General features: G+C 36.8%; 1 protein-coding gene across 1 annotated transcript in view; it reads left to right on the forward strand.

The window, feature by feature from the left end:
- Positions 1 to 14,912, forward strand: part of LOC139691560 (cytochrome P450 4C1-like) — a 52,545-nt gene extending 37,633 nt beyond the window's left edge. Inside the window, exons 3-14 of the mRNA XM_071589434.1 lie at positions 461 to 611; positions 2,233 to 2,336; positions 2,902 to 2,992; positions 4,233 to 4,418; positions 5,036 to 5,105; positions 5,503 to 5,629; positions 6,780 to 6,867; positions 9,523 to 9,632; positions 9,750 to 9,818; positions 11,087 to 11,255; positions 12,293 to 12,472; positions 13,619 to 14,912. Coding sequence (XP_071445535.1) covers positions 461 to 611; positions 2,233 to 2,336; positions 2,902 to 2,992; positions 4,233 to 4,418; positions 5,036 to 5,105; positions 5,503 to 5,629; positions 6,780 to 6,867; positions 9,523 to 9,632; positions 9,750 to 9,818; positions 11,087 to 11,255; positions 12,293 to 12,472; positions 13,619 to 13,821 — 1,548 coding nt within the window. The 3' untranslated portion in view covers positions 13,822 to 14,912. The remainder of the gene's footprint in view (positions 1 to 460; positions 612 to 2,232; positions 2,337 to 2,901; positions 2,993 to 4,232; positions 4,419 to 5,035; positions 5,106 to 5,502; positions 5,630 to 6,779; positions 6,868 to 9,522; positions 9,633 to 9,749; positions 9,819 to 11,086; positions 11,256 to 12,292; positions 12,473 to 13,618) is intronic.
- The last annotated feature ends 265 nt before the right edge of the window (positions 14,913 to 15,177 follow it).

Genomic DNA, 15,177 nt, shown 5'->3' on the forward strand with positions numbered 1-15,177 from the left:
AAGTGATGAAGTGCACTCTGGTTGGATGAGTTTATTGAAATCTTATGTTTCTTTCAGATATTCATGTCTGTTTTTGAAATGAAAATTTCACTTATATTGCATGAAAGTATATATTTATTAATACGACCGCAGCTAAGTGGCCTTAAACTAATTACACCACTAGTATTTTAATCACCACCATCTTTGCTCATTCCATATTAGGTATCCGATTCATACTCATTCCGTGATTTCTGACCCAATAATGCTTCTTCCTCCTAAAAGAATCCTCTTCTTGCTAAATTCGCAAGTATTTGCTTTCGATTGATAAAAATTCGATTTCGATTCGCGAAATATTACTTCAGATCTCGCAATTCTTAATGGATAACGGCATAATCTGTTGATGAGAATGTTCTTTTCCTTCATAGGTGTCAGTAACACTGCAATATAACTGATATCCGAATGTATCTCGACTCATTTCCAGGCTATTTTGAGCATTTTGCTCTTCTGTATTACCCTACCCCTACTGAGCAGTTTGAAGGCGTGGCTTCGAGTTTTTCTGATGTCGAAGAAACTTCCTGGACCGAAAGGGCATCCGATACTAGGACACGCAGCGGAGTTCGGCTCAAAAGAAAGTAAGAAAACATGCCTTTTCCAAAATTGAAATAATTTTTACTTCAAAATCTCATTTCACTCCCCGGCCTGCGTATTCTTTTTAAGTTAACTATATTTTATGAAACAAAATTAATATTAATTACTAATACAATTAGGGAATTAATCAGAGTGTAAAAATAAGACTAAACAATAGTATTAATCAGTATTAGGTTGTTTTATGTCCTAAGTTTACTAATACCAATGTATCCATTCAGAAAACATGGATTGTTAAGATGATACTTTTAGACAAAGAAAATTTCAAATTACGTAAATTATTTCCCATGCATATGTTCAGGTTGTATGGATGCTAAGAACGAGCTCTCTCGGAGGGACATTCTCCCTTCTATATGTATCGAATGGGTATCAGCTATTTAACCTGATTTGCTAATCGCTAATCTTGACCTGGTCTACTACCAATCAACTTGTCGCGCGATAGTCATGATCAATAAAAATGGCATCCATTGTTGCCGTATGTTTACGTAAACTCTGATGTATTCCTCGAGCTAAAATCCGTGGGTTTGACAAAATTTGACGAAAATATTTGATGAAGTTTGTTTTCATCTCCTTGTATTTAATATAACTGAAAACTTCTGTAGTGAGTAAAATTAGCTTTATTTAAAACTAAGCTAATGTGCACGAGTAATAAGAGATGAGTGCACCACCATGTACGTTCTTTTCAGGGATTTTTTTACACTTCCCTTAAACGCCCTCCCTTTCCCACATCCCTTACCCTTTCCCCTGTTTCTTGCACCCCCCCTGGTAGACAAATTTCGCGATTTCGCGTGAATCGCGAGGTATTTTCGTAGATGTAGATGAATGATTATTTCTCCGGGCACGGTCAACCGTGCGTAGGCAAGTTGTGGGTCGAAGGGTGGGTGAGATACGTGAAAAATGTTTCTACGTTCCTTCCAATAATTAGCACCCCAGCAAACCAGGAACATGTGGCTGTTAATGAGATTTAGAGGGTTCCACAAATAATATTTTCCAAGTGATTGAAAAAAACATTTAAACGACATAGAAAAATAAATAACACCCTTAAAAATTTCGTGTTTTTCGTTCCTAAAAATATTTTATTTTAAATAGTACACAATGTACGAGTAATGCTGAATTTTTATCGTTTGTGGCAACAATTCAACAGCCTTCTTAACCATTCGATTTTAGCGCGATATTTGTATAGATCGACGCGTTCCCCAATGGTTACCTTGATGGATGAAGATTCCCAGACCAAATCGTCGGAAGCAAATCCTGTTAAATAGGGATCAAGGAGTGTATAAAACTAATGCCTCCTATATTCCTATGGACCGTCGGGGTTCAAGAGACTAAGGTACCTGGTACTCCAGGAGGGAGTGGCGCTTTAAATCATTACTGAATTTCCCAGGGTAACATGACGCAAACAGGGCGTGAAGAAGGGAACTAATTTTTCCCGGTATAAACCTTCGCGTTCTATATCTAACTAGCCACCGATCTTTACTGATGAAAATGGGTAAATTCAGCAAGAATGAGAAAGATTTTCATTTTAATGTGGCAGAGAAAAATAAAAAAAAACAATGTAGAGTCTTCGTATTATTCATCTTTACCATATAACTTCTTATTCTTTTCCAGAGTTTTTTGATAGTGCGAAGAAGTGGGCCAAGGAGTTCAGTATGCATAAAACATTCATACTCTTCCATCCACTCATCCTTCTTCATACCCCCGAAACGGTACAGGTAAGTCTAGACTCTGCACGAAACACACTAGGCGCTCTTGCATTTCGCCTTCTTCACGATCATCCACAACACTAAAAGTTGGTTATTCCGAATGCTGAAATCTAAAGGAAATTTCGAGAATCAACTGTAAAAGTCCGAAAGGCTTAATATTAGATGCCTAGGTTTTTAATTTCTTAATTTAATAACATAGTTTTTATCACGCAGGAAATGGTTTTATTTAATATCTTGATTTAAAGTTTTTAGATCACATTCAACACCCTAAAAATTTAATAAGACCTAAGTTCGATGAATGACCAAATAAATACACGTTTTTTCCGTAAAATTGACTTTTTCCTACCCAAAGTTCCAATAAATAAATTTCTCCAGTTGAGAAGCCTGTTTTAATTTGGAATTTGTTGTATATATTTGCAATTATTTGGTCTTTCGCTATGTCCCAATTCAGATAACACCAGCTTCTTCACAAACGGTGGCCAGAGTTTAAAGTTTAGCGCTATTGAATAATTGGATGTATATTTATGATAGTTAGGCGACATATTTCAATTATCCTTTTCTCGGTAATTCGCAGGTAGTGCTTCGAGGCAACAGACACTCAGAAAAAGGTTTCATATACAAAGGACTGAGAGCACTCCTGGGCGAAGGACTCATCACCAGCAAAGGTAAAGAAAAATGAAAATTAATTTGAAATATTGCTCACTTACTAAAGAGTTTGACCCACAGTTGAAAATTCCAAGTTTCCTGCTATCTGGGTAATTTTGAACTGAAAAAATGTCTAAATGCTGATTTCCCCTATTATCATATATTTTCAGAAATATTAAGGCCAATTTTTGCAATGTCCAATTATACTGAAGGTTAATTTTAATCTGCGGTTAAGGGTAAAACTAAGTGTTATGACCATTAGTTTAACACCGACAGTTAAACACCTCAATAACTAACTAATAGACAATGTTACTACATTTACAAAGTCCAAATTCAATAATAAAGAAACTGATTTTTTCATAAAATCAATTTTTTTAGTTATCTCTAAGTTATGTTACATTCACATTGACTGATGATTGGCTTTAACAAGACATTAAACTGCGCCTAGGAAGAAAAAATATTGATGTCATTAATATTCACTTAATAATAAGTATTTTTATTGATCAATAAGAAAAATTCCTCTTTTGCTAATGAAATTCACAACTTGAATTATATTTTTTATTCAAATCAATTTCTATTTTAAGTCAAAATATTATCTATGGTGATTATTTCTTAAAGATTGGTCGGATTGGCAACAAAAGCACATAAATAATTGTACAACAGCTTCCTTGCTTGCCAAAAAATACAGTAATCAAGATCATGGTTACTTTCCTTAAGTTGCTCTCCCTATACAAGCTCACCATTTTAAAACTCATTCCTTTAACCCACAGGAATGTGATTCCCGATAGGGATCGAAACAAGTTAACATTTTAGATATTAAATATAAGTTGCTGGAAACTGTTTCTGGCTCTGATTTGTGGAACCCTATCATGATTTTAATGAGGTACTTTACATTTTCACATGAGATCTATTCATTACAGAACCGCACTTAGCTTCTGAGTGACATTATTGGATCAGATGAAGTCCTCTTATGATGAAACCTGGTTATGGGAAAAATAGATTTCATGTGGAAGTGGTGTTATTCTACCTCATTTGAATTGAATTTTTTTTTACTCACTTTTTAGAAGGGATTAATCATATTTCTCAATAAATTATAGTGCAATATTAATCCTTGATTCACTTACCAGTTCCTTGCAAATTTTGGTGACTTGATTATGGGTTTACAAGCTGAGGTTGGGGAACCTTTACGATGGGTAGGTACTTGCAGTGTACGACGAATAGTTAAGAAGCACACTGACCTCCATCTCTTCTTTAATGAAGGCTCAAAATGGCATGCCCATCGGAAACTCATCACACCAACCTTCCACTTCAACATCCTGGAGAGCTTTGTTGATGTGTTCGTTATGAGGACGAATCAAATGATGGAGAGGTTGAAGGAGAAGGCTGGAGGTGAAGTTTTTGACATCTGCCCTTATACACAAAAGCTTACTCTGGACTTCATCTGTGGTGAGTATCATCTTGCTATTGGATTTTTTGGGTGCTTTCATGGCTGGGGTCAATTTGAAATGGTCCTCAGTTCATAGAACACACGTTTACAAATTGAATGAATTTGGTTGAAGCAAAGAAACTTCCAATTCACTCACGGGGTAGGACGCTGGGAATTGTGTCCAGCACAAAACATTGTTTTCTCTGTTGATGATGAGGAATAAAATGAAAGGGTTCAATGTTGCACCTTTCGACATCTACAAAGGGATTTATTAACCTGTTGTGTTTGAATGTGAATCTATTTTAAGATATGAATCACTTTGATCAAAATAATTTATTGGGGACATTATTTATTAACACCTGTCAATGCAAAAAAAAAGACAATTTCGATTTCAGATTCTTTTGTGGCTTAAAAAGCTCTGTCAAGACAAAGGACCTGATCACTTTGCAAAATTTTGACTTTTTAATCATTGGAAATCGTTTGAAATTTTATGGAGTGATCCATCCGATTTTTGTTTTAACCTCTGAACGAATTAGCCTTATCTTTTTACCCAAACATGAGAAGTTAAACCCTATCAGCATGAATCCCATTCCCTTACCCCATGGTACGAGCCTAATATGATTGTTGTGTTTTACAGAGACTGCCATGGGGACACCAGTCAACGCCCAGAATAACCGAAGACTTCAAATTGTATCTGCTATCCACAAGTGAGTTGCTACTCTTGTGTCATTCAGTCAAGTAATATTATATAAAAAACCAATGTTAGAATGTTTATTTCTTAAGGATTTATAATTGGAAAGTCCATACGTACAACTCATAGTAAAAATTCCATTTTCTCACCATCGATGTCTTACCAATGTATTATAAATATGCATTTCTTCTTAAAATGATTATTTCACTGTCTGTCATTTGGATTCTAAACAACTTGTCTATGCATTTAAATTTGCGTCTGATATTTGATCCTAATTTATTTATTTAATAATACATAAATGGACTTAGATAAATGGACTCTTCTTGTCATTTTATTTTTAACATAAAAAGTTATGAATTCCATTCTCATTGTTCTCCTACATACCTCTCTTTCACCTCCTTTGTTATCTTTAGGCTGGAGGAGATTGGAATATACCGAATGATCCGACCCTGGCTGCTGTCTGACTGGATATTCAAGTTCACAAAAAAGGGCAGAGAACAAGAGCAATACAAGAACATCCTGCACAATTTCACAAACAAGGTGATAATGCCCACAGTATCCTACTATCCACTTTTATTTCAGATTAACAATGGAGAGACACTACTGCAGTCATCATTTAACTCAATACTCAATGAACCAAAGGCTTTGTAATAGAATAACTATTTTTTAAGTGTTTTAATAATTTAATGAGTTATGTAGTGTTACTACTAGTCTTTTTATTTTGCTCAGAAACTTGATTATTTAGCCAAGAGCTGAAGCGTAGATTTGGAGCAGCTTTTGAGATGTGCATAGGGAGAAGAATGGAGAAAATAAAATGGACAGAAAAAAACAAATGAACAGAAAAAAAACAAATAATAAAGTTCCAGATGTGGAAAGGAAAAAGAGACTGCTGTTCAGAGACACTCATAGAAGTGGATGCAGGAAATATATACTGAGAGGCATTGAGATGCTGAAAACTGTAATTTGTATGGGCATACAGCAAGGTAGAGGAAGGAAAGCAATAACCATTTTGGATGGAATTAAGGGAGGTAGAAAGTATTAAGGGCTAAATAGTGATTAAAAAGCCCCATAATATATATTGCAATAACTCATTAATTAGCTCTGCATACTTTCTATCTCCACTTAATTCCATAAAATGGCTATTCATCCCTTCCCTCTTCTACCTTGCTTTCTTATTATTCTCCCCTCTGTTTCCATCCACGGCATCCCATTTCCTCTCTATGAATCTCCTGCTTCCACTTATTCTGCCTTCTTCTAACTTCTCCCAACAACCACCTCTTATTCTTCATCATGCTTAGAACTTGAGTGTCTGTTTTACGATCAATCCATTTTATTATAATCATTCTTCTCCATGCCCAGATCTCAAAAGTTTTAAATTTAAACTTATCCTCTAGCCTCAACAACTAAGTTTATGAGTCATACATTCTTAGAATTTCATCATTTAATTTCCATACTTTCAACTTTATTTCTTTCATTTATCTCCACACCCACATCTCAAAGCCCTACAATCTACATTCATCCTCTTGCCTCTATGTTCAAGTTTCAGATTTATACAAAACTATGCTCAACCAGCGTTCACCAGTAATATCTTAATGTTTTAGTTGAAGTGCCATTTGTGTATTAACTTTTCTGATGCATAAATACATATTTGGTGTTGTTATAATAATAAACCTTCATTTATTTTTCTCAGGTAATCAATGAGAGGAAAGAAGTGGTTCAAAATCAGAAGATGACCAAAGCGATGGGCCAGGTAGAGGAAGTTGATGAGACTGGCATTGGTAAGTCGGCAAATATGGAAATTTTTTGTGGAATTTACCATTAAAACTATTGAAATGTCAGTGATCAGCAGGTTTTTTTCTTCTTACTTTCAACCGCTTGTTAAATTCCCTAAATGTACCACATTTGATGAAATTCCATCTATTTTAGTTTTCCGAATGTATATTCTAGAACAAGAGTCCGGACAAAAATATTGGAATGCCTTAAGAACCTGGCACTTTGCAGATAACTAGTGAAACCATTACTACCTTGATCAAAAAGTTCCCGGAATAACCACCGTGTGGCGCTCCCATCGTTCCGATTTGAGTTCTGTTTTTTTTGTTAAATTGGTACATCTGTTGTTGATATTCCCTTTAAATCTTAGTGTCATAACTTGACATTTGCAAAAGTTACGTAGCCAAGAGTACATCTATCTCTGTGTGTGTTGGCGATTTTTTACAATTGCAGAAATGGATTTAAATTTGCAACAACGAACTTGTATTAAATTTTGCGTAAAAAACGGATTTAGTGGCGCACGGACGTTGGAAATGTTGGAAAAGTGTTTCGGCAACGATTCTCTAAAAAAAACGGTCGTTTACCAGTGGCACGAGCGGTTCAGAAGTGGTCGTGAGTCAATCGAAGATGATGAACGCAGTGGCAGACCATCGACATCGAAAGTCGGTGAAAAAATTGATAAAGTAAAAGAAATGTTGGTCAATAACCGCAAATTAACCATCAGAGAAATAGCGGAAGACTTGAACATTGCCTATGGATCCGCCCAAGACATTGTGGTTAATGATTTGGGTTTCCGTCGTGTAGCAGCAAAGTTGGTGCCAAAAGACCTCAATTTCATGCAAAAAAGAGACCGTGTTGACGTCGCAAAAGACATGATTTGCGAGGCTGAATCCGATCCCACATTCATCAAAAGGATCATTACTGGAGACGAGACGTGGGTTTATGAGTACGACACGCAATCCAGACATCAGGCAAGTGAATGGCGTTCACCAAATGAGCCGAGACCAAAAAAACCACGTCGTTTTCAGTCAAAAAAGAAGGCAATTCTGACGGTTTTCATGGATTACAACGGTGTAGTGCATCATGAATTTTTGCCAGAAGGCCAGACAGTAAACAAAGAGTATTATTTGGGCGTTATGAGACGTTTGCGTGAAGCAATTCGCCGAAAGAGACCAGAAATGTGGGCAGAAACTCGTGGATTTTGCACCATGATAACGCACCGTCGCACAGTGCTATCATTATTCGTAATTTTTTGACGAAAAATGCAACAAATACCATCCAACAGCCACCGAATTCACCTGATTTGGCTCCCTGTGACTTCTTTCTGTTCAATCGAGTTAAAAAACCATTACGGGGAACGCGTTTTAGCAGCCGAGAGGAAGTAATGGAAAAATCGCAGGAAGCACTGATGGACATACCGAAAACCGAATATAAAAAATGTTTCGAGGATTGGATCAAGCGCTGGCATAAGTGTGTTGCAGTCGATGGGGATTACTTTGAAGGGGACAATATAGATTTAGATGAATAAACTTGATTTTTTAATTTTCTGAATAAATTCCGGGAAATTTTTGATCAAGGTAGTATGTCAGATGTATGATCTTAATATGATGTTGAATGGACCAGTGCGATTTATATCTATTCCCATGGCTACATAAAATTGATAATTTTGTAACACTCAGGTATTTCATGTCACAAAAATCACCATAATTATGTTCACAAACTTTTACAAAACTACGAAGCACAACAGAACTCACATCTCAGATTTCAATTTACCATCATCACCTTTGTTTTTCAATATATATTGTCACCATCTTTACATAATGAATATGTTTATTGGTTCGAATCAGGGTAGTGTTTAATTATCTACCCACTCAGGAAACGAAACAAGGCCTTGAAAATGTAATGCATATGCGGAATATCAAAAATGACATTATGCTGTCAGATTTTTTTTGGAGTGAAAAATTCTGAGAACCTTCCCGAATTTCCTTACGTTTAACGATCGTTCAATGAATAAAATGTATTTCTTCAGATTTCTGATTTTCCCGTTGAATCGCTCCCCTGACCAATTGCTGTTTCCGTCATATTTGGCGGGTAGTTATATTTCCGTTGTACCTTGGAGAAGTCAAGAGTTGCACTGTAGTGCATCACTTACTTTTAATTCTGTTTTAGAAACATTCAATCAGCTGCATTACTATATTCCATTATTAAGTCCAATTCTATAATGTCTCAATCAAATCGTTAGCTAATGTGAGCATCAACCTAACCTAATTTATTGAACCCATTATTGCATATTGCATATATTGCATTATTAACCCATAGTTATTGCAAAATCCGAATTCATGAACAAATAAGAATGCTCATTAGTTACCACTGTAACCATAAGTCATCAGTCAGTTATTGAGTTCTTTAACGTTTGAATTTGAACTTAAATATATGTCATAAAAGTAAGTAAGGGCCTTAACTGGAGGTTGAAGTAAACATTCAGGTTAGTTTTTTAGTTAACCATACATAACTAGACATTATAACTTCTGTCCTTATTGGTGCTGTTTGAACATGTACTTACGCAAAATATATTTATGTTTCGAGTACTCCGCGATAAAATCAAGATCCTATTCCACTCCCTAAATTGAAGTGTCTAATAATATGACTCTTTATACTTCCAGTGAAAAAGAAGAAAGCTATCTTTATGGATCTTCTTATTGAATACTCAGAAAATGGACGGCTTTTGACAGACAAAGATATTCGTGAAGAAGTCAATACTTTCATGTTCGCAGTAAGTAAATACTTTGTATGGAACTTATAACTCTAAATTTTGAAGCTGAATGGTCTAAGGGTTTTTTGAACCTTGATTTATATTGATTACTAATTATAAATGACTTATTAATTGCAGGGTCAGAATACTACCCAGTTAGCTATTAACTACTGCCTGTTCTTGTTGGGAAACCATCCCGAAATTCAAGTAAGTATTTCTTCAGTCCTCTTAATTGTAATCCATGAATAGATTACTATAGCATGCCACATGATTGATATGAATTATAAAAAGAATTGGGCATCAACATTGCTCATTATTTAAATTTAAATGATTGAGCTGATCTTCTCAAAGTGTGAACTACTTCCGATCATCATAATGAGGTTCGATCAATCAAAAAGTTATGAATGAGAACAAGGAGTAAACAAGACATATCTTAACTGAAGACTGTGATAGACTCTCTTCAGAAGTATATGCTTGATCTAAGTGAGCATATGTCTTCGAGGTTCATCCGTGAAGAACTCAAAGAAAATTGCTTGCAATTTTTGTTACTAAGTTCAAAAACAATAGTAGCCTCAACATCTGCTGTGCGAAAAGTGCTGCATTTTGCTCGGTCACGTGCTTAAATGTACATGCGACCATGCTTGAAACAGTGTTTCACATGTGATTGAGCACGGTTTCGAAGCTTCCCTCCCTTTTGTAGTGGTAAACTAAATCATTTTCCTCCCCCTGCGACACCCCTGCTTGCCAAGGCCACGTTCAAGTCAAGTATACACAGGAAAAACACTGAATCATTGAGTAATTAATGATCAATTATATTAGAATACTAAAATTATGGATAGGTTTTGGATAAATAGAGATGAGCAATGATAAATTTCTTTTCCTGTCCTAACAAAACGCAACCGGACACGCGACTTTACAAAAAACCCTTCTTTAATTCCGCATACATTCAACCTTCCTTCATTCAGTTCAACATGCCTTATGTCCTTCCACCATGTCACTTTCTCCAAGAGTCTTCAACATTCCATTACCTCTCAAATTGCCCTGCATCAGTCTTTCCTACCTCCTTTTGATTTCTTCCAACAACCCTCTCTCCTCCCCTTCCACTTAGTATTTTCTTGTTTTTTTTCCTTGCCGTCCATTTCTCCTTTTCCATCTTTCTCCATTCCTACATTTTAAATGCCTCCAATATTTGCCTATCAACTTGTTTCAACAGCCATGTTTCCGCATCGCGGAAACCAGCACCGCACCAACTCCACGTTCCATATTAATTTTAAATTATCAATACGTAAGACTAATGAATTGTTGGCCATTTATTCGTTTCCAATACTCATCCTGTTCTTTCTTTTCCATGGAAATATTATTGGCGATCACATTGAAGACCTTCAAGCATTTATTAAATGGAATAGATTATTTTATTACCGATTCTTGTCGTTTTTTGCATTATCCAAGCAAATCACACAATATTTTCACTTCAGGACCGCGCTTATGAGGAATTGGACACCATCTTCGGATCATCTGATCGCGATCCTACTACAGCTGACCTGAGGGACATGCGCTACCTGGAACAGTGCATCAAAGAGTCACTGCGCCTTTATCCTTCGGTGCCGGTCATTGCCCGCAGGCTTACAGACGACGAGTGCATAGGTTTGTATTTGGTCAACAGTCTTCACCGCACCAACGGAAAACGACCTTGAGCACCACAGCATATGTATCTCTAGCATTTCTCTGTTCAATCTAAATGATTTTTTAAAATTGACATTATCCCCATTCTAATCTATAAAAATCATAAATATTGAAAAAATAACACTTCGACGTGTTATTTTGAACACTTTTCAACGCGACCTGTAGGTAATTCCCGGAACGCCCCGAGTGGATGGCAGAAGTTTAGAACATTTAATTGAAAATGCATGGCAGAAGTTTATTTCATTTAATTGAAAATGCATTCTCTGCCATATCGCTCTATGTTACATTGACTGATACAAATAAATTTATTTGTCATTAGATGAAAATTATATATGATCAAGATTGAGTATAAAATTAATTGAAAAAACATGCGCATTTTATATGTATATATAAACAGATGTTGCAGTCAGGGCTAAAGCAAAAGTTTCTACGCCTATGTCAAAAGTATTCCAGTACAGAGTGAAATGTGTGACCAATAAAACATTAATGTATTGCATTTTTGAATTTAAGTATGTTTATATTTCTAGCTGTCCCTTGCACCGGTGACCAACTAAGGCCAGGTTTTTTCATGTCTCGTTTTAACTGTAGGTTAGCTTTAACCTCGGGTTTGGGTCAAAACTCAGTTTTATGACCGATAGTTAAGTTTAAAACGATCGTTGAACAGGTCAATAGCTGGCAGACAATGCTGCTACGGTAAATGGCAATGAATCTGAGTATATGACTCTCAGATATGATTTATGTGCCACAGTAATTAGGTTTAGATAGTTTTAAGTAACATTCTTTACCGTTTTCAGAACAAATATATAATAAGTGTCGTGGATCAGTGAATCTGTCCCCTGGAAACTATTTCTATTTGTTTAAAAAAACTTTTGTGATCTTGACACATAACTTTTCAAATAGATCGGTTCTCAACAAGTTCCAAACGCACCCCACACTCTCAACAAGTAGCAATCTCAACCCCCCTATGATTTCTTTCCCCCTATCCTCGCAACCAATAGGGAAGCATACACTTCCTGCCGGCGCTGACATTCTCATCCTGCCGTACGTCCTTCACCGCAATCCGGATCAGTTCCCGGACCCGGAGACGTTCAACCCGGACAACTTCCTGCCGGAGAAGGTCAAGAACAGACACCCATACTCGTACATTCCCTTCAGCGCGGGACCGAGAAACTGCATCGGTAAGGAAATCTCATTACGGATCGCGTTTCACTTTTGTCCGCGAATGTCAACATTTTTGCGAGAACATGGAAGCCAGTCGTCCCTTGCACACTACTCTTAGATGCGGTCCAAATACTTGACCGTGATAAGTACTCAGTGTTATTGTTTTCAATCCTTATTAACTGGAGCGAGAGCTGGCGAACATCACAAAAGAGTTGAAATTAATGAATGTGGGACTCGAGAAAATCAGGACAGTCCTATAAATTGAAGCGTTTCATCGTAAGGGTACGTCTGACTGTATAATGCACCCATACCCATGTAACCATATACTGTAGCTCTTCTAGGAATCAGAAGATAAGCTACAGTAAATGTTTGAGAGTATTGTGAGAGTGGGTAAAGAAATGGTGTGAGCATACATATAGGAATGACAATAGTGTTGAGAGTAAACAGGAATGAAGCAATTATTGGCGTATTCACAAAAGAAAACAAGTATTGAGCACGCGATATTGTTTCATATTATGAGAAACATAGTAACTTTGAATGGAAGCTGTGCCGACGAAATATAAATCAGGGTTTATTGCAAGAGTCCTGGGTAAATGTGATGAAAAGGCCAAAGAGAAATGTTATCTGTCGCTGGTTAGGCCTCATTTAGAATATGCTGCTAGTATATGGGATCCTCACGAAGCTGCATTAATTGCCGAAATGGATCACATGCAGCCTAGAGGAGCTAGATTTATAAAACATCGTTACGATATACTTAGTAGCGTATTCAAAATAATAGAGCAGCCAGGCTGTGAATCACTCATGGAGCGAAGGTTAAATTACAGATTAAATGTCTTGCATAAATTGGAAGGACGTCTCGTTAGCAGTGATGTTGAAAATGTATCATTACCCCCATCGTACTCCGGTGGAAGAGATCATGCCAATAAAATTAGAGAGAATAAATGTAGAATAGATACTTTTAAGATGTTATTTTTTCCACGAACGATAAGGGATAATAATAACATTGTCCGACCGCGGTATGGTCGTGTTAGAGTAAAAATTAGTATGGTGTGTATTCACCCCCTGCCACACACCCTAGCAGTGGCTTGCAGAGTACTTCAATGAAAAAAAAAGAGTCTAAAACTACACTCTTTGATGAAGTTTTTTTCTTTCTGCCGTCACAGGTCAGAAGTTTGCAGTCCTGGCCGAAAAAACGGCGCTTTCTTCGATACTGAGGAAATATCGCGTGGAGTCGTTGAACAACCAAGATGACCTCGTGGTCGTTCCAAACACAGTGCTCGTCCCGAAGAAAGGAATTCGGCTCCGCCTCATACCCAGAACATCGCTGCCGCCGCCTCCTCAGCCGGAGGTCAGTGCATTGCAGTGATACACCGTGCATGGTGCACAAACACCAACTTGATGATCCCCGTTCTTGCGCTACTTCGAGTCCTCCTCGCTAATCACCCGAGAAGAAGATGACGTTCGTCGAATTCATGTTCCCCGCTTCTCTTTACAAAGATGCAGTCATGCCAGATGGTCGAAACGTTGTGGAATCTAAAAAGTCGGCATGAAAGTTTTGACGTCAAGCCAACCTGAGATCCTCTGAAACCCTCTTCTTTTGATTCCAGCAATACTTGGAGCGATATTATATGAATAAGCAGAGCAGCACCTTCATAAATCTTCACATGAAGCACCAATTGATGTAATCCGCTTATTATTTACTTAAAGTTTTTCGCCGAATTGAAGTCACGTGAAGGCCGAATGAAAATGAAGTCAAGGTGCTTGAAAAGCGATGAATAGCTAATGATTGATTGAAAATTACCGATCATTATTTCAGTGAAATTAAACTGTTCTATCAGATTGCATTTATAGAGTTGACTTTATCGTACGAACCCCGGTTTAATACTGTGGTGTTCTCTTTGTGCCTTCCTGAATCGGTTCCAAAAATCCTTATTATGTATATCTTAATGTATTTATCATTTCAACTTATTTTTTCATACATAGTGTGATCTCAAGTAATAATATGATCACAGTTAGGGTATTTATTGCATTTGTTGAAGATGAAAAATGAGGCAATTTGCACAGGATGATTGTTGTAACAGTTCGAAATCCAAAAGTTGGGGATCCTCTTCAGGAGTAGCAACGTCTTGAGTGTTTGCCGCGTTGGAAAAAAATAACGAAATATTTGCCATGTATACTTATAGGTTCGTTTGGCATATTATTCTACGCCGGAGGACTGAACGATATCGCAAATCTTAGCTGCGATTGGTAACTTTTTTTAAAATATATTAGATCTGTTTGCGTATTTAAATACGCAATTTTTCAATTTTTTGCCCTCGTCAGTGAACGTCAAATGGAAAACTTAATGCTTGTGCACCTGCGTGAGAAGGGTCTTTTCAGTGCAAGTGAAGCAAGGGGAGGAAGTGAAAGCTCCGATGAGAGGAGAAGTGCTAATAAACATTCAAATGTACAAATGGATCGGACTTCATGGTTTTGAGGTTACTGAACTGAGATTTAGTGAATAAATGTATTTTATAGAAAAATAAACCTTGTCTCCTTGTGTCCATCAAGAAGAGCGACTACGAGTATGGTGTGTTTAAAGCAAAAATCCAAGTAGGAATCACGTATGAACGTTTAAAGGTTGGAGTCTTGTATAAAACCTAAAATATGTGCTGCATGTTGAATTGAAACACGAATACTAGTTTTTCCACACAATATTTATGTGAATGCGACCCAAGTTTCG

The sequence above is a fragment of the Hetaerina americana genome, unplaced genomic scaffold (genome assembly GCF_022747635.1).
Source record: "Hetaerina americana unplaced genomic scaffold, ioHetAmer1.1.p SCAF_38, whole genome shotgun sequence".
NCBI lineage: Eukaryota > Metazoa > Arthropoda > Insecta > Odonata > Calopterygidae > Hetaerina > Hetaerina americana.